We start from the raw sequence: 27,246 nt of genomic DNA, 5'->3' as shown, positions 1-27,246 counted from the left end.
ACCAAAATAGATATTCCTGTAAAAAGCTGCGCTCAGAAAGACTCAGCCTATACAAATGACATCAAGGAGATTTTCAAGTCCTTTCAAAGTAAGAACACCACCACCGTGTACTTCTAAGCAGTAGTGACAATCCACCGTAGTAGTTAAACCTGCTTACCAGATGGCAAGCATAAAAGGGCAGGTGGCTATAGCCCAGCCAAGGCCTTTTAGCTTGCTTGCGCTCCCGGTGTTCATATGGGGGGTAAATCTTCAGGCTCGCTTGCGCTGTCACATATCACCATTCAACACGAGAACCACGGATAACCCAAAAGGAAGAAGAACTCACCATAGTATAAAATCCTTCAGATATTTATTAAAAAATGTAGTCACTTACAGTTATATTAGCAGAGTTGCATATACGAAAAGCCGGCCGGCATACAAACAAACGGAGCCCTTTCTCTCACTCCAAAAGCGTGGTGACGTCAATGCGTACCTTCCCAGACGCGTTTCGTCATCACCTGACGTTGTCAAGTGATGACGAAACGCGTCTGGGAAGGTACGCTTTACTGTAGGAATATAATCCATATTAACATGATGCACGTCATTTTGGTTTATCAGCCTTACATTCATTTTTAAATCCTCCCACTATACCTAATTATAAATTTGATCTATTGAGCTGACATCTAGGGACAGTGCAAGTGATGGGCCTATGTGGATTCTGTTGCCTTTGTCCACAACCCTACCTGGACACCAGCCACCCTGTGGCTGTCTGAATTGAGAAACTGTTTTTGGAGGGATATCCCTTTTTTTGTTAAATTCTCCACAAAATACCCCTTCAATACTTAAGTATGTGGGAAGAGCAAATGATAACAGAACCACCTGCTGGAAATAAGCTTATGAGAAGACAGTGGCTTGCTAAATTGAAAGGTGAAGAAAGTTTGAAGACCAGAGGGTGTGGGAGAGAGTGTGTGTGGTTATTCATCCTTTACCAACAGTTTATTTCTTTGTATTTTTCTCTCTCCGTTTCTCCTAGTTGCTACAACTAGGGTTGCCACCTGGTGTGTTTTTTATCAGCCTTGTCAATAAAAATGAAAGCTATTGCCAATATTAATATTAGGATAGGATTAGGATTAGGATAGAATTAAAAGGCCAGTATTTTTCCCAGAAAAGGTGGTAACTCAATCTACAACACACTCCAAAGTGAGCACAGTCCTTTCTTGTATTAGGAGGGGTATGGACTCCAGAGAGAGAGAGAGATAATTTTGCCCCTGAACAAATCATTAGTAAGACCTCATCTGGAATATGCAGTTCAGTTTTAGGCATCAGTTCTCAAAAAGGATATCGGGGAACTGGAGAAAGTGCAGAGAAGGGCAACAAAACTGATAAGCGGCATGGAGGAACTCAGTTATGAGGAAATAGAGGAACTGAATTTATTCTCTCTTGAGAAGAGGAGATTAAGGGGGGATATGATCAACATGTATAAATACATAAGGGGTCCATATAGTGAACTTGGTGTTGAGTTATTCACTTTAAGGTCATCACAGAGGACAAGGGGCACTCTTTACGTCTAGAGGAAAAAAGGTTCTGGCCAGCTCAGTAGCTTGCTTTAACCAGTTGCCGACCGCCGCACGACGATGTACGTCGGCAGAGCGGCACGGGCAGGCAAAAGGGCTTACAGGTACGTCCTTGCCTGCCCGCGGGTGGGGGGTCCGATCGGACCACCCCCCCCGGTGCCTGCGGCGGTCGGCAAATCTCCCCCGGCGATCGGTGGTGAGGGGGAGGCCATCCATTCGTGGCCCCCCCTCGCGATCGCTCCCAGCCAATGGGATCATTTCCCTGCCTCTGTATTGTACACAGAGGCAGAGGAAATAATGTCATCTCTCCTCAGCTCGGTATTTTCCATTCCGGCGCCGAGGAGAGAAGACTGGAATGTGAGTGCACAACACACACACACACAGTAGAACATGCCAGGTACACAAAACACCCCGATCCCCCCTCGATCCCCCCCCAATCACACCCCCCCTGTCACAAACTGACACCAAGCAGGTTTTTTTTTTTTTCCTGATTACTGTATTGGTGTCAGTTTGTGACAGTTACAGTGTTAGGACAGTTAGTGTTAGCCCCCTTTAGGTCTAGGATACCCCCCTACCCCCCCATAAAGTTTTAACCCCTTGATCACCCCCTGTCACCAGTGTCGCTAAGCGATCATTTTTCTGATCGCTGTATTAGTGTCGCTGGTGACGCTAGTTAGGGAGGTAAATATTTAGGTTCGCCATCAGCGTTTTATAGCGACAGGGACCCCCATATACTATCTAATAAATGTTTTAACCCCTTGATGGCCCCCTAGTTAACCCTTTCACCACTGATCACCGTATAACAGTTGCGGGTGACGCTGGTTAGTTAGTTTATTTTTTATAGAGTCAGGGCACCCGCCGTTTATTACCGAATAAAGGTTTAGCCCCCTGATCGCCCGGCGGTGATATGCGTCGCCCCAGGCAGCGTCAGATTAGCGCCAGTATCGCTAACACCCACGCACGCAGCATACGCCTCCCTTAGTGGTATAGTATCTGAACTGATCAATATCTGATCCGATCAGATCTATACTAGCGTCCCCAGCAGTTTAGGGTTCCCAAAAATGCAGTGTTAGCGGGATCAGCCCAGATACCTGCTAGCACCTGCGTTTTGCCCCTCTGCCCGGCCCAGCCCAGCCCACCCAAATGCAGTATCGATCGATCACTGTCACTTACAAAATACTAAACTCATAACTGCAGCGTTCGCAGAGTCAGGCCTGATCCCTGCGATCGCTAACAGTTTTTTTGGTAGCGTTTTGGTGAACTGGCAAGCGCCAGCGGCCTAGTACACCCCGGTCGTAGTCAAACCAGCACTGCAGTAACACTTGGTGACGTGGCGAGTCCCATAAGTGCAGTTCAAGCTGGTGAGGTGGCAAGCACAAGTAGTGTCCCGCTGCCACCAAGAAGAAGACAAACACAGGCCCGTCGTGCCCATAATGCCCTTCCTGCTGCATTTGCCAATCCTAATTGGGAACCCACCACTTCTGCAGCGCCCGTACTTCCCCCATTCACATCCCCAACCAAATACAGTCGGCTGCATGAGAGGCATTTTTATGTCCTCCCGAGTACCCCTACCCAACTAACCCCCCCAAAAAAGATGTCGTGTCTGCAGCAAGCGCGGATATAGGCGTGACACCCGCTATTATTGTCCCTCCTGTCCTGACAATCCTGGTCTTTGCATTGGTGAATGTTTTGAACGCTACCATGCACTAGTTGAGTATTAGCGTAGGGTACAGCATTCCACAGACTAGGACACACTTTCACAGGGTCTCCCAAGATGCCATCGCATTTTGAGAGACCCGAACCTGGAACCGGTTACAGTTATAAAAGTTACAGTTACAAAAAAAGTGTAAAAAAAAAACCACAAACAAAAATATAAAATAAAAAACAATAGTTGTCGTTTTATTGTTCTCTCTCTATTCTCTCTATTGTTCTGCTCTTTTTTACTGTATTCTATTCTGCAATGTTTTATTGTTATTATGTTTTATCATGTTTGCTTTTCAGGTATGCAATTTTTTATACATTACCGTTTACTGTGCTTTATTGTTAACCATTTTTTTGCCTTCAGGTACGGCATTCACGACTTTGAGTGGTTATACCAGAATGATGCCTGCAGGTTTAGGTATCATCTTGGTATCATTCTTTTCACCCAACGGTCGGCTTTCATGTAAAAGCAATCCTAGCAGCTAATTAGCCTCTAGACTGCTTTTACAAGCAGTGGGAGAGAATGCCCCCCCCACCGTCTTCCGTGTTTTTCTCTGGCTCTCCTGTCTCAACAGGGAACCTGAGAATGCAGCCGGTGATTCAGCCAGCTGACCATAGAGCTGATCAGAGACCAGAGTGGCTCCAAACATCTCTATGGCCTAAGAAACCGGAAGCTACGAGCATTTTATGACTTAGATTTCGCCGTATGTAAATAGCGCCATTGGGAAATTGGAGAAGCATTTTATCACACCGATCTTGGTGTGGTCAGATGCTTTGAGGGCAGAGGAGAAATCTAGGGTCTAATAGACCCCAATTTTTTCAAAAAAGAGTACATGTCACTACCTATTGCTATCATAGGGGATATTTACATTCCCTGAGATAACAATAAAAATGATTAAATTAAAAAAAAAAATGAAAGGAACAGTTTAAAAATAAGATAAAAAAGCAAAAAAATAATAAAGAAAAAAAAAAGCACCCCTGTCCCACCTGCTGTCGCGCTAAGGCGAACGCAAGCGTCGGTCTGGCGTCAAATGTAAACAGCAATTGCACCATGCATGTGAGGTATCACCGCGACGGTCAGATCGAGGGCAGCAATTTTAGCAGTAGACCTCCTCTGTAAATATAAAGTGGTAACCTGTAAAGGCTTTTAAAGGCTTTTAAAAATGTATTTATTTTGTTGCCACTGCACGTTTGTGCGCAATTTTAAAGCATGTCATGTTTGGTATCCATGTACTCGGCCTAAGATCATCTTTTTTATTTCATCAAACATTTGGGCAATATAGTGTGTTTTAGTGCATTAAAATTTAAAAAAGTGTGTTTTTTCCCCAAAAAATGCGTTTGAAAAATCGCTGCGCAAATACTGTGTGAAAAAAAAAAATGAAACACCCACCGTTTTAATCTGTAGGGCATTTGCTGTAAAAAAAATATATAATGTTTGGGGGTTCAAAGTAATTTTCTTGCAAAAAAAAATAATTTTTTCATGTAATCAAAAAGTGTCAGAAGGGGCTTTGTCTTCAAGTGGTTAGAAGAGTGGGTGATGTGTGACATAAGCTTCTAAATGTTGTGCATAAAATGCCAGGACAGTTCAAAACCCCCCAAATGACCCCATTTTGGAAAGTAGACACCCCAAGCTATTTGCTGAGAGACATGTCGAGTCCATGGAATATTTTATATTGTGACACAAGTTGCGGGAAAGAGACAAATATTTTTTTTTTTTTTTTTGCACAAAGTTGTCACTAAATGATATATTGCTCAAACATGCCATGGGAATATGTGAAATTACACCCCAAAATACATTCTGTTGCTTCTCCTGAGTATGGGGATACCACATGTGTGGGACTTTTTGGGAGCCTAGCCGCGCACGGGACCCCGAAAACCAAGCACCGCCTTCAGGCTTTCTAAGGGCGTAAATTTTTGATTTCACTCTTCACTGCCTATCACAGTTTCGGAGGCCATGGAATGCCTAGGTGGCACAAAACCCCCCCAAATGACCCCATTTTGGAAAGTAGACACCCCAAGCTATTTGCTGAGCGGTATAGTGAGTATTTTGCAGACCTCACTTTTTGTCACAAAGTTTTGAAAATTAAAAAAAGAAAAAAAAAATTTTTTTTCTTGTCTTTCTTCATTTTCAAAAACAAATGAGAGCTGCAAAATACTCACCATGCCTCTCAGCAAATAGCTTGGGGTGTCTACTTTCCAAAATGGGGTCATTTGGGGGGGGTTTTGTGCCACCTGGGCATTCCATGGCCTCCGAAACTGTGATAGGCAGTGAGGAGTGAAATAAAAAATTTACACCCTTAGAAATCCTGAAGGCGGTGATTGGTTTTCGGGGCCCCGTACGCGGCTAGGCTCCTAAAAAGTCCCACACATGTGGTATCCCCATACTCAGGAGAAGCAGCTAAATGTATTTGTGTGAGCAATATATCATTTAGTGACAAGTTTGTGCAAAAAAAAAAATTGTCACTTTCCCGCAACTTATGTCAAAATATAAAATATTCCATGGACTCAACATGCCTCTCAGCAAATAGCTTGGGGTGTCTACTTTCCAAAATGGGGTCATTTGGGGGGGTTTTGTGCCATCTGGGCATTTTATGGCCTTCAAAACTGTGATAGGTAGGAGTAAAATCAAAAATGTACGCCCTTAGAAATCCTGAAGGTAGTGATTGGTTTTCGGGGCCCCGTACGCAGCTAGGCTCCCAAAAAGTCCCACATATGTGGTATCCCCATACTCAGGAGAAGCAGCTAAATGTATTTTGGGGTGCAATTCCACATATGCCCATGGCCTGTGTGAGCAATATATCATTTAGTGACAACTTTTTGTAATTTTTTTTTTTTTTTTGTCATTATTCAATCACTTGGGACAAAAAAAATGAATATTCAATGGGCTCAACATGCCTCTCAGCAATTTCCTTGGGGTGTCTACTTTCCAAAATGGGGTCATTTGTGGGGGTTTTGTACTGCCCTGTCATTTTAGCACCTCAAGAAACGACATAGGCAGTCATAAATTAAAGGCTGTGTAAATTCCAGAAAATGTACCCTAGTTTGTAGGCGCTATAACTTTTGCGCAAACCAATAAATATATACTTATTGACATTTTTTTTACCAAAGACATGTGGCCGAATACATTTTGGCCTAAATGTATGACTAAAATTGAGTTTATTGGATTTTTTTTATAACAAAAAGTAGAAAATATCATTTTTTTTCAAAATTTTCGTTTTTTTTTCCATGTATAGCGCAAAAAATAAAAACGGCAGAGGTGATCAAATACCATCAAAAGAAAGCTCTATTTGTGGGAAGAAAAGGATGCAAATTTCTTTTGGGTACAGCATTGCATGACTGCGCAATTAGCAGTTAAAGCGACGCAGTGCCAAATTGGAAAAAGTGCTCTGGTCAGGAAGGGGGTAAATCCTTCCGGGGCTGAAGTGGTTAAAAAAGGCCTGAATTCTTTCCTTAATGTATATAATTTAACATTTATAGGTAAAGTTGATCTGGGGAAAATCCTCTCAAGGGATCAAGAAGGATTTTTTTTCCCCTGCTGTAGCAAATTGGATCATGCTTTGCTGGGTTTTTTTGCCTTCCTCTGGATCAACTATGGGTGAAGGATTGTGTATATGGGATTGTATGATTTTTTAATTTTTTTATTTTTTTTGGTTCAACTGGTTGGACTTGTGTCTTTTTTCAACCTGAATAACTATGTTACTATGTAACACTCTTAACTTTACATTATCACTGTTCTCCAAACATCTTTACTGTTTACGAATTCATCCCTGTGTCTTCCCCTTATTCACACATCTTACTGGTTGTTCAGAATGCTAATGATTAATTTATAAATCATGATAATAAAGTCATGAAATAATACAGCACTCCTTACACCTCTATGTACAGTACATTGCTATACCTAAAATCCATTTGCATAAAAAAATACATAATGGTTAAAAACACAGGTCCAGCGCTGTTAATAAACAATCATCTGCAAAATGATTCAGCAGTTCAATCAGACAAAATTCATTTACAAACAGGGGGAATGTCTGGTGAACGTGCAGGTAATGTTACAGTCAATACCTTTTCCTAAAGAACAGAGGTTGCCATGTTGGTATTTCAAAAGTATATATTTTTAATATCTTTTAGAGTTCATCATAGAGTTTGAGGAAGATAATTTCGAACCTGGAATATGGCATGAACTAAAACGGGTTGGTGGAACTGAAAACTCAGCATACCTGGACCTTTCTCCTTATGTAAATTACCAGTTTCGGGTTATTGCAGTGAATGAGCTGGGACCAAGCAATGGAAGCAAGCCATCAGACCGCATTAGGACGCCGGAAGCAGGTGATAATCTCACATTAGGTATAGTTAGAGACTAGTGAACCTTAACAAATTTTCCCCACAGCTAAAATTCATTTTGGGGGTGAAAATTCCCTATCCATCTGGCATATGGTGAAGCAGTAACTAGGTCCAGTCCTTACCAGTTAAGTTTTTGAGTCTCTGCTCTATGCGGTGCCCCCTTTCCTTGCCCTTTTGCCACAGAGTATAGCAATATGAAAGGGATCCGGGAATTAACATGCATTTAATTGAAGGCAGAAAGAGTAGGGGTTATGGAGTGAGACTTATCTCATAGCCCCAATAAGTAAGTAATGTATTGAAACAGTTGTGTTTCAAAAATGTATTATTATACAATGCATACCCATGCCAATGTGACAAGCGATTAAAACATCTTGACAATAATTAATTGAGATATACTGGAATCTTCAGTCTTATTTTACTTTACTTTTCATGTAGACCAGGGTTATATAACCAGTTTTTAACACCAAAGATCCTTACAGTTGAACTACTGCCCAAATTGGTTTCAGTTGTAAGCCATCAGTGATATTACCTAGTCAGATTTCGAATTTCCAGAATTGAATATCAGGAGACTGACAAACTATTTAATATTTATGGCTTTTCTTGATGTAGAATGAGCCAAGACAGTTACACAAGTTAAATTGTATTTTTTGCATCCACCATAGCTCCTTTAAACAACCCTATTGATGTTCGGGGAGAAGGCACTAAACCCAATAACATGAAAATAACATGGAAGGTAAGTAATTCTAAGACTATACATTGTAATAGACATTGCAAATAAAAAAATCAGTAAAGACTTTCCAACATACTTGATAAAGTCCTAATCACAAAGTACAATGTATAAGGCTTCTGACATATGGTGGTCATTTGTGAAAGTAATAGCCCCATCCTTTTATGGACTTTAAATGATTCTTCAATGATCAATGAATCACTATGAATTCTATTTCAGACTTCAGTATGCCTTCCACACTAAGTTAACAGGAAGAACTCACTGCCCACATCCTGCTACTCAGCATTAGTAGGAACTTACATTTTATCATACAGTATATAGTGAGTTTTGTCTATCATTGTTTCTTCCAGTGGCAGGGCCCTTCTTTGTCACAAGTGGAGACATTTAAACATTTTTTTTGTAACATCCTTTATCTTCAATTAGTTCATACTATATGAGCCACTGGTCTTTGGCTAAACCATATGCATTCACAAACCGCATAGCGCATCAGAAAAACATGTTCTCATACATTTACATTAACATTTTCATTTTTTTTCTATGCTTGTAAATTGGCTTTTTGTGCCATGGTTATCCTCTGATTTCAGTGATTTAACCCCTTCCCGACCACCACACGCCGATATATGTCAGCACAATGGCACGGGTGGGCAAAAGGGCATATAGGTACATCCCCTTTAAGATGCGACATTGTGGGCGCGCAAAGTACAATGTATAAGGCTTCTGACATATGGTGGTCATTTGTGAAAGTAATAGCCCCATCCTTTTATGGACTTTAAATGACTCTTCAATGATCAATGAATCACTATGAATTCTATTTCAGACTTCAGTATGCCTTCCACACTAAGTTAACAGGAAGAACTCACTGCCCACATCCTGCTACTCAGCATTAGTAGGAACTTACATTTTATCATACAGTATATAGTGAGTTTTGTCTATCATTGTTTCTTCCAGTGGCAGGGCCCTTCTTTGTCACAAGTGGAGACATTTAAACATTTTTTTTTGTAACATCCTTTAACTTCAATTAGTTCATACTATATGAGCCACTGGTCTTTGGCTAAACCATATGCATTCACAAACCGCATAGCGCATCAGAAAAACATGTTCTCATACATTTACATTAACATTTTCATTTTTTTTCTATGCTTGTAAATTGGCTTTTTGTGCCATGGTTATCCTCTGACTTCAGTGATTTAACCCCTTCCCCACCACCACACGCCGATATATGTCAGCACAATGGCACGGGTGGGCAAAAGGGCATATAGGTACATCCCCTTTAAGATGCGACATTGTGGGCGCGCGTGCCCGCTGTGTGCTCTGTGACCTGGACTGCGGGTCCCGCGGACTCGATGACCGCCGCGTGCCCGCGATCGTGTCACGGAGCGCAAGAACGGGGAGATGCCTTGTAAACTAGGCATTTCCGAGTTCTGCCTAGTGATATGACAGAGATCACTGCACCCTGTCATGTGACTAGTAGCCCATCCCCCCCACAGTTAGAATCACTCCCTAGGACACACTTAATTCCTTTAACGCCCCCTAGTGTTTAACCCCTTCCCTGCCAGTGTCATTTATACAGTAATCAATCAGTGTATTTTTATAGTACTGATCGCTGCATAAATGACAATGGTCCCAAAATAGTGTCCAATGTGTCCGCCATAATGTCGCAGTCGCGATAAAAATCGCAGGTCGCCATTACTAATAAAAAAAAAATAATAATAAAAATGTCACAAAACTATCCCCTATTTTGTAGACACTATAACTTTTGCGCAAACCAATCAATATACTCTTATTGCGATTTTTTTCTTTTAACAAAAATATGTAGAAGAGTACATATCGGCCTAAACTGAGGAAAAAAAAAAATTTTTATACATTTTTGGGAGATATTTATTATAGCAAAAAGTAAAAAATATTGTGTTTTTTTTCAAAATTGTCTCTCTTTTTAGTTTATAGCACAAAAAATAAAAACCGCAGAGGTGATCAAATACCACCAGAAGAAAGCTCTATTTGTGGGGAAAAGAAGGACATCAATGTTGTTTGGGTGCAATGTCGCAAAAGTGTTCTGGTCAGGAAGGGGGCAAATCCTGCCAGGGCTGAGGTGGTTAAGTACTGACCCTAAACTATACAGATCAGGAATTCTGACTTTCTGCCTATATTGGCTGCATATTTGTCTCAGGTCATTGTCTCCAGTAGTGTAATGCCGAAGAATCTGCATGACCTAGCATTCTGGGAAGAATGTCAGCTATGGAAAATTATGTATTTATTTTAAAACAGATTTTGGCCATATCAGCCTCTATTGTTTTACAATCCTCTGTTTTATTTTACCTCCTGTTTCCATCTTCTAGCTTTCATCCTCTCTTAAAGACTAATTTACCTTTCTTATTCGCTTAAAATGTTCATTGGTGGGGGTGCATGCACACAGTGATTGATGCAGGAGGCTTCCTGATTGAGCTCCGTACACCTTGGGACCATCAAGGTTGTTAACCCTCATTGGACCCATAAAACAGACACAATAATGTCTATCAAATGTAGCTCTCTCCCTGCTACAGCATATTGTTTCAACCCAACACAAGGAGCAAACTCAAGTGAAGAATAATCAAAGAAGCTCTGGTGAGAGCTGCAGCCAAGATGGTTGCTAACAGAGCAAAGCAGTGCAGCTTCCACATCTCCTCTACCTACCTGTAGCCGGGAGCAGACTACAGCTATCTGACACTGCAGACTTGTCCTCTACCTTTCCAGACTGTCTCTGTATCTCCCTAGTGCTGGACTTGGATTGCCTGTGTCATACTTTTGAGCCTAGTTGAGAGCATTGTGGGAACTGTAGTCTCCTGAGCAGACATCACTGAATTGCAGAACTATCCATGAACTACACATCCCAGCAAGCCATCTGCACTAAGGGGAGAATGATGGGGGAGGCTATAAAGTGATCTGCCGGGCTCTCTTGCTTCCTGGGTCTCATCGAGTGAGCACCAGCTCACCGCTGTGTACACGTTGCACCACCTTTGCAGCTCCAGCTCAAGCGGGTCAGACGTTGCACACTACATGAGGGGCACCCCAGCAGCATCGCTAAAAGCATCAGAGTCGGACAACTTACTGATTCAGCAGACTACCTGCCATCTCAGTCCGCATGCAGTAAGAATAATTGACTTGGATCGCTCGCCAAAGAAGTTACTACAAAGTTCTCAAGATTGGTAAGGGGGCACCTGCCCAAATATCCAGTTAACAGTCACTAATATATCACTCTGGACACTGTATACAGACAGTTTATACCTGGATTGCCTAAAGGATTGCTACTAGTCAAAACCAGCTGCTTTGCTATGATTGCTTATCACAGCTACCCAGAGCTCATACTGCCACGGGAGTCTTCCTCACATCCCACCGCTATCTCCGGGCAACCCATGGTGAAGTTTGGGCCCAAACGTCTCCTTTACCCACCACGGAGCTGTGGTCTTCCCAGACTCTGGACCGCTTTCTGCATAGGCCTGAATCCCCAGCCTCGAGTATGAAGGACAACCCTGCGGACCCACTCGAGGCAGACGGGATGCTCATCCGCAGATCCCATCCACTCCAATAGCGGGGTTGTTGACCCCCCCTAACAGTGGAAGTGCTGGACAGAAAGCTGCAATCCCTCTTGCAAAGCCGAACACGCAATATTACCCGGGAAGTAGGGAAACTTGCTCAAGAACTGAGACGTGAGATAGCACACTTGGAGGAACGTACTGACACGCTTGAAAACAAATTTGATGATCTGGTACAATATGTCCATGTTCTAGAAGAGGATAATGCAGCCCTGGAACATTCTGTCTTCCAACTCCTGTCCCAGCAGGAAGATCTGGAAAACAGGGAACGGCGCAAAATCTGCGAACTCAGGGCATCCCTGAGACAATGGGTGATCGAGAAATTTGCCCTTACTTATTGAGTCTCTTTAACAACATAGCCCCTCTCATCCCTGACATAGACTGGTGTCTGGATCGGGCTCACAGATCACTGGCTCCTAAACCCCCCACAGAAGCCAACCCCAAGGATATCATAGTACGCTTCCATTACTATGATAGCATGGAAGCTCTTGTATTGGCCACCCACAACAAAACCAGATTGGAGTTTAAAGGCGCAAAGATACAGGTCTTTAGTGATTTATCGCCCATAACTCTAGCTAAACGTCGCAGTTTCCACCCAGTGACTTCCCATCTGTAAAACCACCAGCTTGCATACCGTTGGGGCTTCCCCTTTTGCTTATCAGTTTCACGTGATGGTATGCAATATTCCATGACGGATCTTCAGGTTCGTCAGAAATCGCAGAAGACCTTGTCCACCCCTCAATGATATCCTTCTTCCAGACACCCAACCAGAAGATCTTCTTCAAAACGGTTTGTTTGGCTTTGATTTGGGTCATGTCCCATTCAGCTTCCCCGATCTTGGTCTTTTTGTCCCATGCCCATGGGTTGATTTTATAGTTTATTTTGTTTCAAACTTCACATCTGTTTTATTTTCCTTGCTAAAAGACGGCGGGGATCACTCCAGTCGGTTTGGAGGCCCCCATGCTCCTATCCTGGTTTCACGGCTGCGTTTGTGGACTCCTGGGAGGTTTCAACCTCTCAGGTTTTTGATTTTTGACTTTGTGTTTCTATAGGTCTTTTTTTTACCTATTTTTCACTCTTTGCACTACTGTTTCCTACTGTTGATATATGCTTTTTTTATGTCTTTCTCCCTTCAGATACACCATGGACTTTTTTTTTTGTTTTGTTGTTTTCGATGTATATTAGCTACGCTTTAATTATATTACAGTATAATGGCTTTACGGATTTTAACCTATAATGCGAAGGGCTTGAACTCCATTCATAAAAGATGGTTGGCTTTAAAGGAGCTCAAATCCTCGGCAGTCGGCATAATCCTAGTCCAGGAGATCCATTTCCGTCCAGGGGGTTCCTTTAAATTTGCCGCTAAGCATTTTCATACCTCTTTCATTACCTCTGACCTTTCTGGGAAAGCGGGGGTAGCCATATTGAATAAACACTCCTGTCCCCTGAGAGTGGGATCTTCCTGTATGGACCCTCACGACAGGTTTATCTTCCTGGACTGTGATTACCTATCATGTTTATTCACCTTAATTAATGTTTACGCCCCTAATTCAGGTCAGATACAGTTCCTCACTGATGTGCCAGGTAAGCTTGGAAATTTTTCACAGCCTTTTATGATTATTGGAGGTGACTTCAATATGACCATGTCCCCTAGAAGAAACAGACGCACACTTTTTTTCTTCTACTCCCTCCGCTTCCGTGGACTCATTAGATCTCACAATTTATTAGACATGTGGCGATTGAAACATCCTTAATCCTGAATTAAACAATTCACATTTTACTCCCCTCCCCACAAAATGTATTCCAGACTAGACTATATTTTTGTCACATCCTTGTTACTGACGTACACAGTCACTTCGGAAATTAATCCCATTACCTGGTCTGATCATTCCTCTGTTCAACTCGACCTCATGCTCTCCTCACCCTGTACTAGGACCTGTCATATGTGTCTTAATGATTCCCTTCTTTATAACCCAGTTATCAGGAACCAACTATCCCAAGAATTGTCTGAGTTTTTTCACCTAAATGAAAACACTGTGGCAGAAGTCTCCACCCCCTGGGAATTTCATAAGGTGTATTTTAGAGGTCAGTGCATCTTGGCTGGCTCTCACCTGAAAAAAGACACAGCTTTGCAGTGGTCTTCTATCCTTTCCCCGCTATGTAACGCGGAAAGACTATTGCTTGCTTCCCGTACGGTGGTACGCCTGCACACAGTTACCTCTTTATATGAATGTTTGAAAACTCTAGATATGGTATCTCCAAATCTCTCCTCTGGGCCAAACAGAATCTCTACGAATTCTCCAATAAACCTCATAGACTGCTCATAGACTGCTGGTGAACAGACTTAAACCTCGCCCATTCCATTCTTTCCCTGATTTTATCCTACAAGCTGACAGGGCGTTTGGAAACTATTACCAACAATTATATAATTGCTTGAATGCAGACTCCAGGCACGTTTTTTCCCAAGACAAATTTGACTCTTTCTTTAACCCTTTAAAATGATCTAAATTGTCACCTTCCCAAATTTCTTCGATCAATGCTACTATCACTCCAGAAGAATTGGCTGCCGTGGTTAAGGACCTCCCTTCACACAAATGACTGGGCCCAGATGGCCTGTCTAATTTTTATTATAAGACATTCCTCCCAATCTTAAGCCCCTATTTACTTGAGCTATTTGCCTCATTGATGAAGGGCACTGTCCCTCATCCTCAATTCTTACATGACCGCATTACAGTCCTCCCGAAACCTAGAAAAGACCCGTCACTACCAGATAACTATAGGCTCATTCTTCTACTTAATTCAGTCTGTAAAATATTTACAAAAATTAAAAAAACTAATAGACTAACTTCTATAATCCCTAAACTTATACACAAAGATCAGGTGGGCTTTGTTTCCTCTAGACACGCCGGCACCAACACCAGACCCACCATTGACCTCAAAGATTTATTTGACAAGACTTCCCGCTCAGCTCTTATTCTAAGTTTGGATGCTCAGGAGTCCTTTGACAGGCTTGGCTGGCCCTATATGTTTGCCACTCTCACACGATTTGGATTTACAGGCCCCTTTATTGCAGCTCTCCACGCTTTATATTCCAGTCCCACTTCCCAGGTACAGTTGTCCTCTTTCTTATCCCCATCTTTCTCCCTTAGCAATGGTACTAGACAGGGTTGTCCCCTATCTCCCTTACTCTAGCTGAAGCTATCCGTTCTCATCCTAATATCTGCAGAGTTTCAAACTTTCCCTCTTTGCAGATGACATTCTTTTAACATTGACAAAACCCCATACCTCCCTCTCCAAACTCCACACTCTATTAGACACTTTTAGTCTGGTTTCCGGTTATAAAGTAAACACAGCAAAGACGGAAGCTTTACCCATACATATTCCCCTTCCACTCCTTACCATATTACAAAACAACTTTTCTTATCACTGGAAAATATAGGAATACACCTAACCACATCATACTCCACTCTCTATAATGCTAATTATCCCTCTCTTTTTGCGGAAATAGATCATCTTCTACGTCAATGGGAGGATTGCCCTCTGTCTCTTCTCGGTAGGATAAATGTCCTAAAGATGTCTATACTCCCAAAACTTTTGTACCCTTGGTCACTAGCCGGTATTTTCCAGCTTTGTAACCCGGTACACCCTGTGACCTATAAATTGCTTTCATTCCAGGAACTCCATAACAAATTTGAGATCCCAAAGAACCTTTTTTTCTCTTATCTCCAAATCAAACATTATTTTTGCTCTAAATCGCTGTCCCTATCCTTGGAAAAACCTATTGCATTTGAATTATGTACCCAGGGCCCACATCAATTATTAAAATTATTCATGAATCTATTCCACTTACAGAAATCTCTCACACTTCTATGCGGAAATGGGCCAAGATCATTCTGACCCCTCTTTCTCTCCCACAATGGCAAAGAATTTGGGACTCAATATCTAAAGCCTCTAGATGCGTGCAGCAGAGAGAGACAGCCTATAAAATCCTCATGTTCTAGTACAGAACCCCAGAAGTTCTCCATAAATATGATTCCTCCTTTCCCCAGACATGTTGGAGATGCCTTAAAGATATAGGTACACACTACCATATTTTCTGGGATTGTCCGATGGTCCGCCCTTTTTGGAATTCAGTTCAATCCCTCCTTCAAGATCTTTTTGAGATGGACCTACCTCTAGACCTAGTCCATTATCCAGACCCAATCGCAGTCTTCGATCTTCTAACCATAACCTCCTGCTTATTCCAAAAACCCGCTACAAAACAAAGGGAGAACGAAGATTTGCAGTCCAAGGACCACGGCTATGGAATGCTCTACCTACTCACATTCGCATGGAAGAAAACCATCAGGCCTTCAGAAAGAAACTCAAGACCTACCTCTTCTAAGAAGCTGGACAACATAGGACGGATCTAGCGCCTTGAGGCAATTCAGTTCACATTTGCAGCGCTATACAAATCAATCATTCATTCATTCATTCATTATCTGTTAGGTCTCTCATTCCCAGGGGTCCCTAAACACACAAAGAAATGTATATATTTTATCTTATTAGCCGCTAAAAGAGTAATACCCACTGGCTGGTTATCTTCTAAGCCTCCTACGCAGTCCCAATTGGTACAAACCTAACCCATATATGTAGGATGGAACATATGACAGCAGTCACTTATGACACTTTATCCCACTTTTCAAAAATATGGGACCTGTGGGATAACTCCAGATTCAACTCAGAAGCAATTCCCTACACTCCTGATTGAATAGCATCCTTCTAGGATTCCTAGCTTGTTCAGGTGTTCTTGCCTTATTCTCATCTATATCACAGTCATATTGTTCAAATCCATGGTGTACCCCTCTCCTTTTGATGTTTTTCTTTTGATGTCTTGAAATGTTTTAGTTCTCTGATACATTATGTTTTTCTGGCCTAAAAGGTGGAGCCACAATAGGGTTATGAGATATTCACGTTTGCTATCACAGCCAGCTCCTTCGACCTATTATCCAGATTTCCCATTTTTTACATGTGATATAAGCTCCTTTTTTGAATGGTTATAACTTATTTTATTTGTACTGTTATAGGTATATCTTTATTTCACGAGATATGCTCTTTTGAATATGATTCTTTGATTTCTCTTTGTATTTTTCTTGAAAACCAAATAAATATACAATGCTAAAAAAAAAGGAACTGAATAACAAACCCTATTGAAGTTTATAGGACCCAAACGTGAAATTAAAAGTGCCCATTTTGAAGGCTTACACAGTGGGGACGGAAAGTATTCAGACCCCTTCAATTTTTCACTCTATGTTATATTGCAGGAATTTGCTAAAATCATTTAAGTTCATTTTTTTCCTCATTAATGTACACACAGCATCCCATATTGACAGAAAAACACAGAACTGTTGACATTTTTGCAGATTTATTAAAAAAGAAAAACTGAAATATCACATGGTCCTAAGTATTCAGGCCCTTTGCTCAGTATTTAGTAGAAGCACCCTTTTGATCTAATACAGCCGACAAGTTTTTCCACACCTGGATTTGGGGCTCCTCTACCATTCCTCCTCTCCAGTTCTGTCAGGTTGGATGGTAAACGTTGGTGGACAGCCATTTTTAGGTCTCTCCAGAGATGCTCAATTGGGTTTAAGTCAGGGCTCTGGCTGGGCCATTCAAGAACAGTCACGGAGTTGTTGTGAAGCCACTCCTTCCTTATTTTAGCTGTGTGTTTAGGGTCATTGTCTTGTTGGAAGGTAAACTTTCGGCCCAGTCTGAGGTCCTGAGCACTCTGGAGAAGGTTTTCATCCAGGATATCCCTGTACTTGACTGCATTCATCTTTCCCTCGATTGCAACCAGTCGTCCTGTCCCTGCAGCAGAAAAACACCCCCACAGCATGATGCTGCCACCACCATGCTTCACTGTTGGGACTGTATTGAACAGGTGATGAGCAGTGCCTGGTTTTCTCCTCTTATTTCTCACCATCTTGGAGTCCTTCAGATGTTTTTTAGCAAACTCCATGCAGGCTTTCATGTGTCTTGCACTGAGGAGAGTCTTCCGTCGGGCCACTCTGCCATAAAGCCCCGACTGGTGGAGGGCTGCAGTGATGGTTGACTTTCTACAACTTTCTCCCATCTCCCGACTGCATCTCTGGAGCTCAGCCACAGTGATCTTTGGGTTCTTCTTTACCTCTCTCACCAAGGCTCTTTTCCCCCAATAGCTCAGTTTACCTGGATGGCCAGCTCTAGGAAGTGTTCTTTTTGTCCCAAACGTCTTCCATTTAAGGATTATGGAGGCCACTGTGCTCTTAGGAACCTTAAGTGCAGCAGATTTTTTTTGTAACCTTGGCCAGATCTGTCACAAATCTGTCTCTGAGCTCTTCAGGCAGTTCCTTTGACCTCATTATTCTCATTTGCTCTGACATGCACTGTGAGCTGTAAGGTCTTATATAGACTGAGGTGTGGCTTTCCTAATCAAGTCCAATCAGTATAATCAAACACAGCATGACTCAAATGAAAGTGTAGAACCATCTCAAGGACGATCAGAAGAAATGGACAGCACCTGAGTTAAATATATGAGTGTCACAGCAAAGGGTCTGAATACTTTAGGACCGTGTGATATTTCAGTTTTTCTTTTTTAATAACTCTGCAAAAATGTCAACAATTCTGTGTTTTTCTGTCAATATGGGGTACTGTGTTTACATTAATGAGAAAAAAAATTTACTTAAATGATTTTAGCAAATGGCTGCAATATAACAAAGAGTGAAAAATGTAAAGGGGTCTGAATACTTTCCGTCCCCACTGTACATAGCCAAAATGACACCCCAAAATACATTCTGCTTCTCGTCCTGAGTGTGGCGATACCCCATGTGTGAGACTTTTCCACTACCTGGCCACATACATAGGCCCAACATCCAAGTAGCACCTTTAGGCTTCTAACACATAGTATGTACACACCAAGAATTACACCCCAAAATGCATTCTGCTGAGCAAGGGTAAAAAAAGGCTCACCTTTGGTTTTAGCAGGCAGGAATACCGTTCCAGAGCAGTCAAAGCGTTGGTCCAGACAGCTAAAGGAAATGTCCAGGAATTGTCCAGGCAGCAGACAGATATGGAAAAGTATGAACATAGTTCAGTACAGTCCATGGTTTGGCAGGCAGTTCAGGTAACAGGCAGAGACATGGCTAGTTCAGGTGGCAGGCAGAGGCATGACCAGTTCAGGTGGCAGGCAGAGGCATGACCAGTTCAGGTGGCAGCAGGAAGCACTATAACATTTAGGCCTTGGTCAGGTAAGACCTGAGGACAGAGGTAGAGGCTTCTTCCCACCCATATCTCTACGAAGCCTCCAAGTCTCCAGACCCTAATCCGAGAAAACGAAGAAACCGGAGAAAAACGTTTTCTCCACTCGGAAAACCTTTTCTGGAGCCCCTCATATATGTGAGACCCCTGTACTGTACAGTGGCAGGGCAAATGATCAGTTCAGGAGGCAGGAAAAAAGCATGGTCATTTAACAGGCCGAGGTCAATTTACGTTGAAGGCAGAAACATGTTTGGCTGAGGCATAGTCGTTAACAGTCCGGATCATTCACAGAAATGGCAGATAGTGGAAACTGGAAAAAAATCATCTTCACTTTACTAATAGTGTAGTGATGTATGATAGCTCCGATAGCACTCTCCAATACAGAGGCCTGGCTGGGAGGGACATTGGGGACAGTAGTATCGCGTGTCACAGCAAATTCCTCTACTTGAACACAAATGACATTTTTTGGGGGGTTTGCAACCTGTTTGGGTAAGAGGGAGGATTTCGGGAAAGTGCCTTTCATGGAGACTGGCTAATGTATTGGAGCGAATTAGTTGAGGGGCTTGGCCATGGGGATAGAGAAGGGCTATGATAACGTCTTCTTTTGGTACAGATGGTGGAAAAGTGGGAGACTCGTGTAGAATTTGTCTACATATAGGTGGTAACCTTTCCCAAGCAATGGTTCGATCAGCTGCCAGACAATTTTGCCACTTGTCAGCATGTAGGTAGGGCAACCAGGGGGGTTTAGCTGTCTGTCTTTTCCCCAATAAATTATAAAGTCATACGTGTAACATGTGGCCCTGTCACACACCTTATACAATTTTACTCCACGTCTGGCTCTTTTACTGGGGAGGTATTGCTTTATTCCAAGTCTTCCGGTGAAGTGTACTAGGGATTCATCTACACAAATATTTATATCAGGGGTAAACATCTGCTTAAAGCTGGCACCAAAAAAAATTGATTAGGGGCCGAATTTTGAATAATTTGTCATAACGGGGATGATTTCGAGGGAGGCATTGTTGTTGAAATATAAAAATCTCATAATCATCTCGTAATGGGTTCTGGGAATCAATGACAAATAGACCAGCATGTGGTGGATAGGTTGGGTAGACCAGTAGGCATGGAGTTCATTTTTTTTGTCAGCCCCATGTTGAGGGTTAGGCCAAGGAAAATTTTAAATTCTTCCCCGGTGAGGGGTTTCCAAACAAAAGGACAGGCATATGAAGAATTTGGATTGTTGGCTATATGTTGGCTGGCGTATAGATGACATTGCTCCACAATGTAATTTAGGAGATCATCTGTAAAAAATAAGTGAAAATAATACATTGGGGTTACATTTTCCGACTGTATCTGAGGGCCTGGCTGGGCTGTAAAAAGAGGAATTACAGGTTCTACTGACGTATCGGGCACCCATGTTGGATACAGTAGAACAACTGGGAGGCTAGTATGGGCCCTGCCTTGTTGTTGATGGGATGCTCTGTTGCTGGCATCTGGCCTATCCTCTAGGAAGGTTGCAGAACTGCTGGTGGATGCCTGCCTATCCCGGAGTGCTGCACTGCTGGTGGATGCCTGCTGGTGTATGCCCTGGAGTACTGCACTGCTGGTGGATGCCTGCATATCATCCTGGAGTGCTGCACTGCTGGTGGATGCCCTCGAGTGCTGCGCCTGCTCATATCACCCGATTCTCCTTGTTAGGATTCTATCCTCCTCAGTTTCCATTTCGGAGCCACTGCTTTCCACTGGCTCATAGTCGCTATCCGAGTGTGACGGAGAGAGTTCCCTGCTACTCTCGTCCGACATACTCTGGAGTATCTGGAGAGCCTCCTCTGCACTGTAGAATCTTTTAGCCAGGTTGGTGGGCAGATGTGCCTGATGTTGGCGGGCAGATGTGCCTGATGTTTGGTGGGCAGATGTGCCTGATGTTGGCGGGCAGATGTGCCAGATGGCGGGCAGCAGATGTGCCAGATGGCAGGAGGCAAATGTGCCAGATGGCGGGCGACAGATGTGCCAGATGGCGGGTGGCAGATGTGTCAGATGGCGGGCTGTTATGCCAAATGTCAGGTGGCTGTGCCAGATGTTTGGCGGCAGATGTGCCAGACGTTTGGCGGCAGTTGTTGGGCAGATGTGCCAGCTGTTGATGGGCAGATGTGCCAGCTGTTGATGGGCAGAGGTGCCAGCTGTTGGCAGACAGATGTGCCAGCTGTTGACAGGCAGATGTTCACTGGGACAGCTGTATGACAGGTGTTTTCATTGTTTTGGGGACACTGTGTTTTGGGGACACTGGCTGGGTGATTAGTGAGTAAACAGCAGACAAACAGCTAAAAACTCACTAATCTCCCGACTACAGCACAGATCTCTCTTCCTCTCCTCACTAACAGGCTCCGTGCGAGGAGAGGAAGAGATGAGAGCAGTTACAACAGCTCTCTATTTACATTACATGAAGACTGTGATTGGACACAGTCGTCATGTGATCAGGAGGGCCAATCACAGATCCCTCCTGTGATGTACCACTCTCCTGTCTCTGGGGGGCACAGGCAGATCGGGATCGTGAGAGGGAGAGATTTTTTGTATAAATTCTGGTGTTTCTACCACAGACTTTGGATTTCTACTTCTGTAACGGGTGTGGAAAAATTGTTCTTTGGGTGTCGGTGATGCCTTCACACCGTAACCCTATAGAGGTACTCTTGATAAAAGCAAGAATTGGCCTTGCTGTCAAAAATTGAAATGATATGCAGGTGCAGGAAACAGGTGCAGAAAAATTGTTTGACAGTACATGCCCAGTGTCTAAATGCAAGCTTGTCAAAGCTGCTGGCTATAAAACTTCTGCCTTTCCACTTGGTGGATTCTGCCCCCTTCCATGAATTTGCAGAATGTGCTGGACCACAATGTCAGGTTCTCAGTCGCTATTTCTTTCCACGTAAGGCCATCCCATCTCTCTACCATCATGTGGAAGGCAATGTTGTGGTATCGTTGGGCAAGGCAGTCAGCGCAAAGTGCACGTTACTGCTGACATGTGGTCCAGCAAGCATGGGCAGAGACGATATATTTAATTCACAGCACACTGGGTAACTCTGCTTGCAATTAGGAAGGATGCAGGACAGGGCTCAGTGCTGCAGCTTTTTGTGCCCCCACATCTCCATACAGCTGGTGATGATGTGATATTTGTCAGCTCTTCCCCCTCCTACTCCTTTTCCATGCCCTCCTGCTGAATTCTCCTTTGAACCTCAAGTACCCCCTAAGTGTTCAAAGGGCTATTCAATGAGTCAGGCTAAAAGGTGTCATGTAGTGCTTCAGCTGGTGTGTCTAGGGGACAGGAACCACACCAGAGCAGAGATTCTTGCAGCTTTACAGGGACAGGCTCAGAGGTGGTTCATGCCAGCTGGAGCCAGGAATGGTGGTGTGTGATAATGACACAGACCTCCTGTCCACCCCTAGTCAGGGAAAGTTGACACATGTGCCATGCCTGGCACATTTTCTCAATTTGGTGGTGCAGTGTTTCCTAAATAGGCACCCAGGGTTGGAAGATCTGCTAAAGCAGGCCAGAAGAGTCTAATGCCATTTTAGGCAATCATACACAGCCAGTGCTCGGTTGGCTGAAATTCAGCAGCAATTCCACCTGCCCGTAAACCACCTGATTTGTGACATGCCCACCAGGTGGAACTTGACTTTGACAATGCTGCAGAAGCTGCACATGCAGCAGACAGTCATCAACGAGTACCTGTGTGAGTATGGCACAACGACAGGCTCACAACGGCTCAGCTTTTTTTCCCCATGCCAATGGCTGCTCATAAAGAATGCATGCACTCTACTGTGACCATTTGAGGAGGCTACAAGTATGATGACCTGTGACAATGCATGCATCAGTGACACAATCCCTGTTGTGTTCCTGCTAAAGCAGACTCTGCATGGCATTATATGGACAGGGCACTCGAGGCAGAGCTGGTTTTCCATCACCAGAACCCTTGTGAGTAGTATGTGGCTGAGAAGAGGCAGTTCCAGATACTGTAATCCTCAGTGATCCTGAGGAGTCTGCTTCTCATTCCTCCGTAAATTTGCGGTGCATGGGCTCCCTCATGTTTCAAAGCCTGCAAAAAGACCCAAGAATGCGTGGAATAAAGGGAAAGTATCACTATTGGTTGGCAACCCTCCTTGACCACCGTTATAAGGGGAAAGTCTCAGAACTCATCCCGTCCCCACACAGCATGTAGAAGATGAAATCTCTTGAGGACACCTTAAAGAGGAGTTTATCAAATGCTTTTCCTGACTTTGGTAGGTTACAGTGTCATGGAAAACGTCGTTTTGAGGCTTCTGTTGGTCAAGAGAGGAGCGGTGGAGAAGGCGGCCACCTAAGTAAAGCATTTCTGAATTTATTTAGTCTTTGCCGCCCAAGGCTGTCAGCTTCCACATCCTATTGGCAGCGTCTGCATCAAAAGGTGGACGATTATTTTGGGGCAAAAACAGAGAGGGAGAGCTTTCTAGTCGATGATCCACTGGCTTACTAGGTCATGAGAAAAGACCAGTGGCCAGAAATTGTCCAGTATGCTATTGAGCTGCTGGGCTGCTCTGCATCCAGCGTGCTTATGGAATGGGCATTCAGTGCTGCTGGAGGTTTTGTTACTAATCATAGAATGCGTCTGTCCACAGACTCCCTGGACCGTCTGACTTTTATCAATATGAATCAGTCCTGGATTACCAGCAGCTATGAAGCCCCTGATGCCGATGTTGCAAATGAAGTGTTTTGGGGATGTGGTGTTGTGGAAAGTTATAAACTTTGCCTATAAGCAAATAATTCCGTTGCGCTGAAAACCACAATTATAGCTCTTATATAATGCCAGGAAAGTGCGCTTTTATATCTCCAAGTAACACAGACAGACGCTGGTATCATGTTAAGCTTAGCCAAATCCTCCTGAATAGGACCTACTCTCTTTATTTATAGTGTAAAAATGAATAACAAAGGAAGGTGGTGGCTTCACAATCAGCCAATCAGACACTTGTATTCCTTCAAAAGAACCAATCAGACATGTGTATATCTACAAATAGACATCCAGTAGTGACGTGTGTAAACAGTCGTGTGCAGAGCCATGTGGGCAGTTTCCTGAACACTACAAACATGGCTCTGATCACGATCATGTGCATATTCCCACCGCTATCATTGGTGCAAACCATACTCTACCATGGCTCAGCGAGCCATAATTTTGTACGATTATGCTATTGTTCCCATGTACGCAGATCTGTTTGCTAGGAGCGTAATTGCAGTCGCCATGAGGTGGCCAGTCTCTTGGTGAGGCATAAACGAACATCCCTTAAAGGGCAAACAGATCTACTGTGTCCACGGGAAGGTTTCTGCAACCAACAGTCCCCCACCGAAGTCTGTATGTGCAATACTCTCGCATGAGCCTATTGCAGCAAAACTGACACCGGGGGACATCTGACAACATACATTAATAAAAATTTCCACAACAGTTGAATCTCTACAGGACTTCTAAGCTGCCTAGTGTTGTGGGTGTTGATTTAATCTGGAAGAATGTTTTTGATGTAGGTTTTTATGGGCACAATTAACACCCAAAGAACTATTTTTCCACACCTGTTTGACAGGGACTGTATTTTTTTCCGCTGCAGCAGATGGGGCAGAGAAATTTGCCAGTTATAGTATACAGCTGCTGGTGTAATGCTGGCAGATGTGCTGCAAGGACCTGGGACACCCTGCGCTACACCATCATCCCTGTCAGTTGAGGCTGCTGAGAGGTCATGAGGTATAGCAGGGACAGACTGAGGTGAGTAAGGAGGAGGGACAGATTTATGCCCCTTTTGTGTGGCTTTTAAGTGCTCTTGCCAACAGGCTGAGTGGTGGGAGGTTGCCTTGTCACGCATGTGGTACCCAAATGGTTAGTGTTTTTGCAACGCTCGATGCGCTTAAAACAAAGTTTGCAAATAGCAACAGTGCGATCGGCTGCACATGTACTAAAAAATGCCAAGACAGCTGAGCTGTGGGAAGTGGGCTGGAGATAACAGCTCCCCAATGTGATGGAATAGGGTGGTTGCTCTCTACTCTTCCATGATAGCTGCCTCGTTGGGGTTGTGCCTCACCCTCACTTTCCTCCTCTGCTCTATCCGGCACCCAAGTCGAGTCAGTGACCTCATCATCATCATCTCCTCCATCCTCATTACCACTGGAGACAACTTGGCAATACGCTGCGGCTGGGGAAACATGGCTGACAATTTGTGTACCAGTGTCCTCCCCTCTCTGTAGGCTCATGTTCCTGTCTTCCTCAACCTCAGAGTCAGAACCAACATCTGAATCGAGTAATGTCTGTGCATCATCAAGGAGCAAGTGGCTGATGCTGTGTTCAAATAACTCCGCTGACTCCTCCATGCCTGATGCTGGGGCTATGGCAGGAAAAGCTGTGGACAAGGAGGCAGGTTTTGCCATTCTGGCAGCTGCAGGGGACTGTGCACTAGTCTCTGCTTGGGTGACGGAGGATAAGGATGGTTTAGTAAGCCACCTCCTCTGCATGCTGTGGCTGGATAGCATGGGAAACATCACTAAACAGAGGAAATTATGCCCTGCCTGAGGACTGACCACGTCCACCTTTGCCTGTGGACTCATACGCTGCTGGCCCCCTTACAGTGCCATGGAAACGTCTGCCTCTCCTTGCTGTCCTCCCAAACATGATGGGGGAGTGGGGGTGCTTATTAACAAAATGTAATAAATATGTGTAAATGTGTACGTAGATGCACTTTAATCAATGGAAAGTGGTGTTTGGTGCACTTTAATTTGAGTATTCAAGACACCGACACACTCCATGGATACACTATAATATACTGCAATATACTGCGTCAAACTTGCAGTAACGCAAATGAAATATATGGTGTTAAACTTGCAGTAACGCAATGAAATATACGGCATTAAACTTGCAGTAATGCACAGAACTATATGGCATTAAACTTGCAGTAACGCACAGAACTATATGGGGTTATACTTGGAGTAATGCAATTAAATGAATGTCGTTAAACTTGCAGTAATGCAATGAAATATATGGCGTTAAACTTTCAGTAATGCACAGAACTATACTGTGTTAAACTTGCAGTAACTCATATAACTATATGGTTACTGGCAGTAACCCAATAAAATATACTGTGTTAAATGGACACTACACTCACACTGGCTGAACTTTCCCTACATTCACACTAATGTAAAGATGAATCGTGGTCACTACACTCACAATGACTGAACTATCCCTACATTGACACTAATGTAAAGATGAATGGTCGCACTACACTTACAATGACTGAACCATCCCTACATTCACACTAATGTAAAGAGGAATGGGGGTCGCATTACACTCACACTGAGCTATCCCTAGATGCACACAACTGATATTCTATACTGACAATAGAATCAGAATAGAGCACAATAGCACACTAACTGTCTAATAGTGCGGAACATCTCTCTCCATGCCACTATCACTCTACAAAAGGCCGCTATGTGTGGGGCGGGATTAAAAGCAATGGGCCATGATTGGATACAGTCATAATGACAGCTCCCAATCATGGCTCTGACAGTGCTCTGTGCCCTGATTGGGCGAAGCTTTCTTTGCTTCAGCCAATTAGTGCTTTCAGTGCACTGTGCGGCAGTGCAGTGCATTGTGGTTGTTTGGCGGGCAGAACAAACGGTTGAATGACCATTTAATTTGGTTGTTCAGAGAACTTCCCAACAGCCAATGTTCGGCTCGAACTCATGCTTGGGCCGAACCGTTCGCCCATCCTTATCAGGCCCTAGTCAGCCCAGTCATGAGCCATTGTGGGAGAAAGAGATGAACCCAGCTGCTGCAGTTGTCTGGGGGAGAGCAAAAGGAGCTCGGATGGAGCAAAGCACTGTTTTGGGGATCTCAGGAAGTGAGTGCACTAAGAAGGAGATCAGACAGTGGGTGTGGGCCTTGGTTCCAGAGCAGAGGGCCTACGTTCTGGATGTGAAGGTAGAGTTTACTCTGGACTATGTTTGGGTGTTGATGGAGTGGCAGGAAGACATACCAGCCTGTTTCCAGGAAGAAGAGGTATCCCTAGCAGAAGGAGTACATTT

General features: G+C 43.6%; 1 protein-coding gene across 3 annotated transcripts in view; it reads left to right on the top strand.

Annotated features, from left to right (window-relative positions):
- L1CAM (L1 cell adhesion molecule) overlaps positions 1-27,246 on the top strand; it is a 1,396,060-nt gene that overhangs the window by 1,019,611 nt on the left and 349,203 nt on the right. For all 3 annotated transcript variants that reach the window (XM_073600356.1, XM_073600355.1, XM_073600354.1), the window contains 2 exons: positions 7,383-7,580; positions 8,258-8,328. In XM_073600356.1, coding sequence (XP_073456457.1) covers positions 7,383-7,580; positions 8,258-8,328 — 269 coding nt within the window. The remainder of the gene's footprint in view (positions 1-7,382; positions 7,581-8,257; positions 8,329-27,246) is intronic.

The sequence above is a fragment of the Aquarana catesbeiana genome, linkage group LG09 (assembly GCF_042186555.1).
Source record: "Aquarana catesbeiana isolate 2022-GZ linkage group LG09, ASM4218655v1, whole genome shotgun sequence".
NCBI lineage: Eukaryota > Metazoa > Chordata > Amphibia > Anura > Ranidae > Aquarana > Aquarana catesbeiana.
The sequence above is the reverse complement of the archived record's forward strand: the minus strand, read 5'-3'. Positions and strand labels throughout refer to the sequence as shown.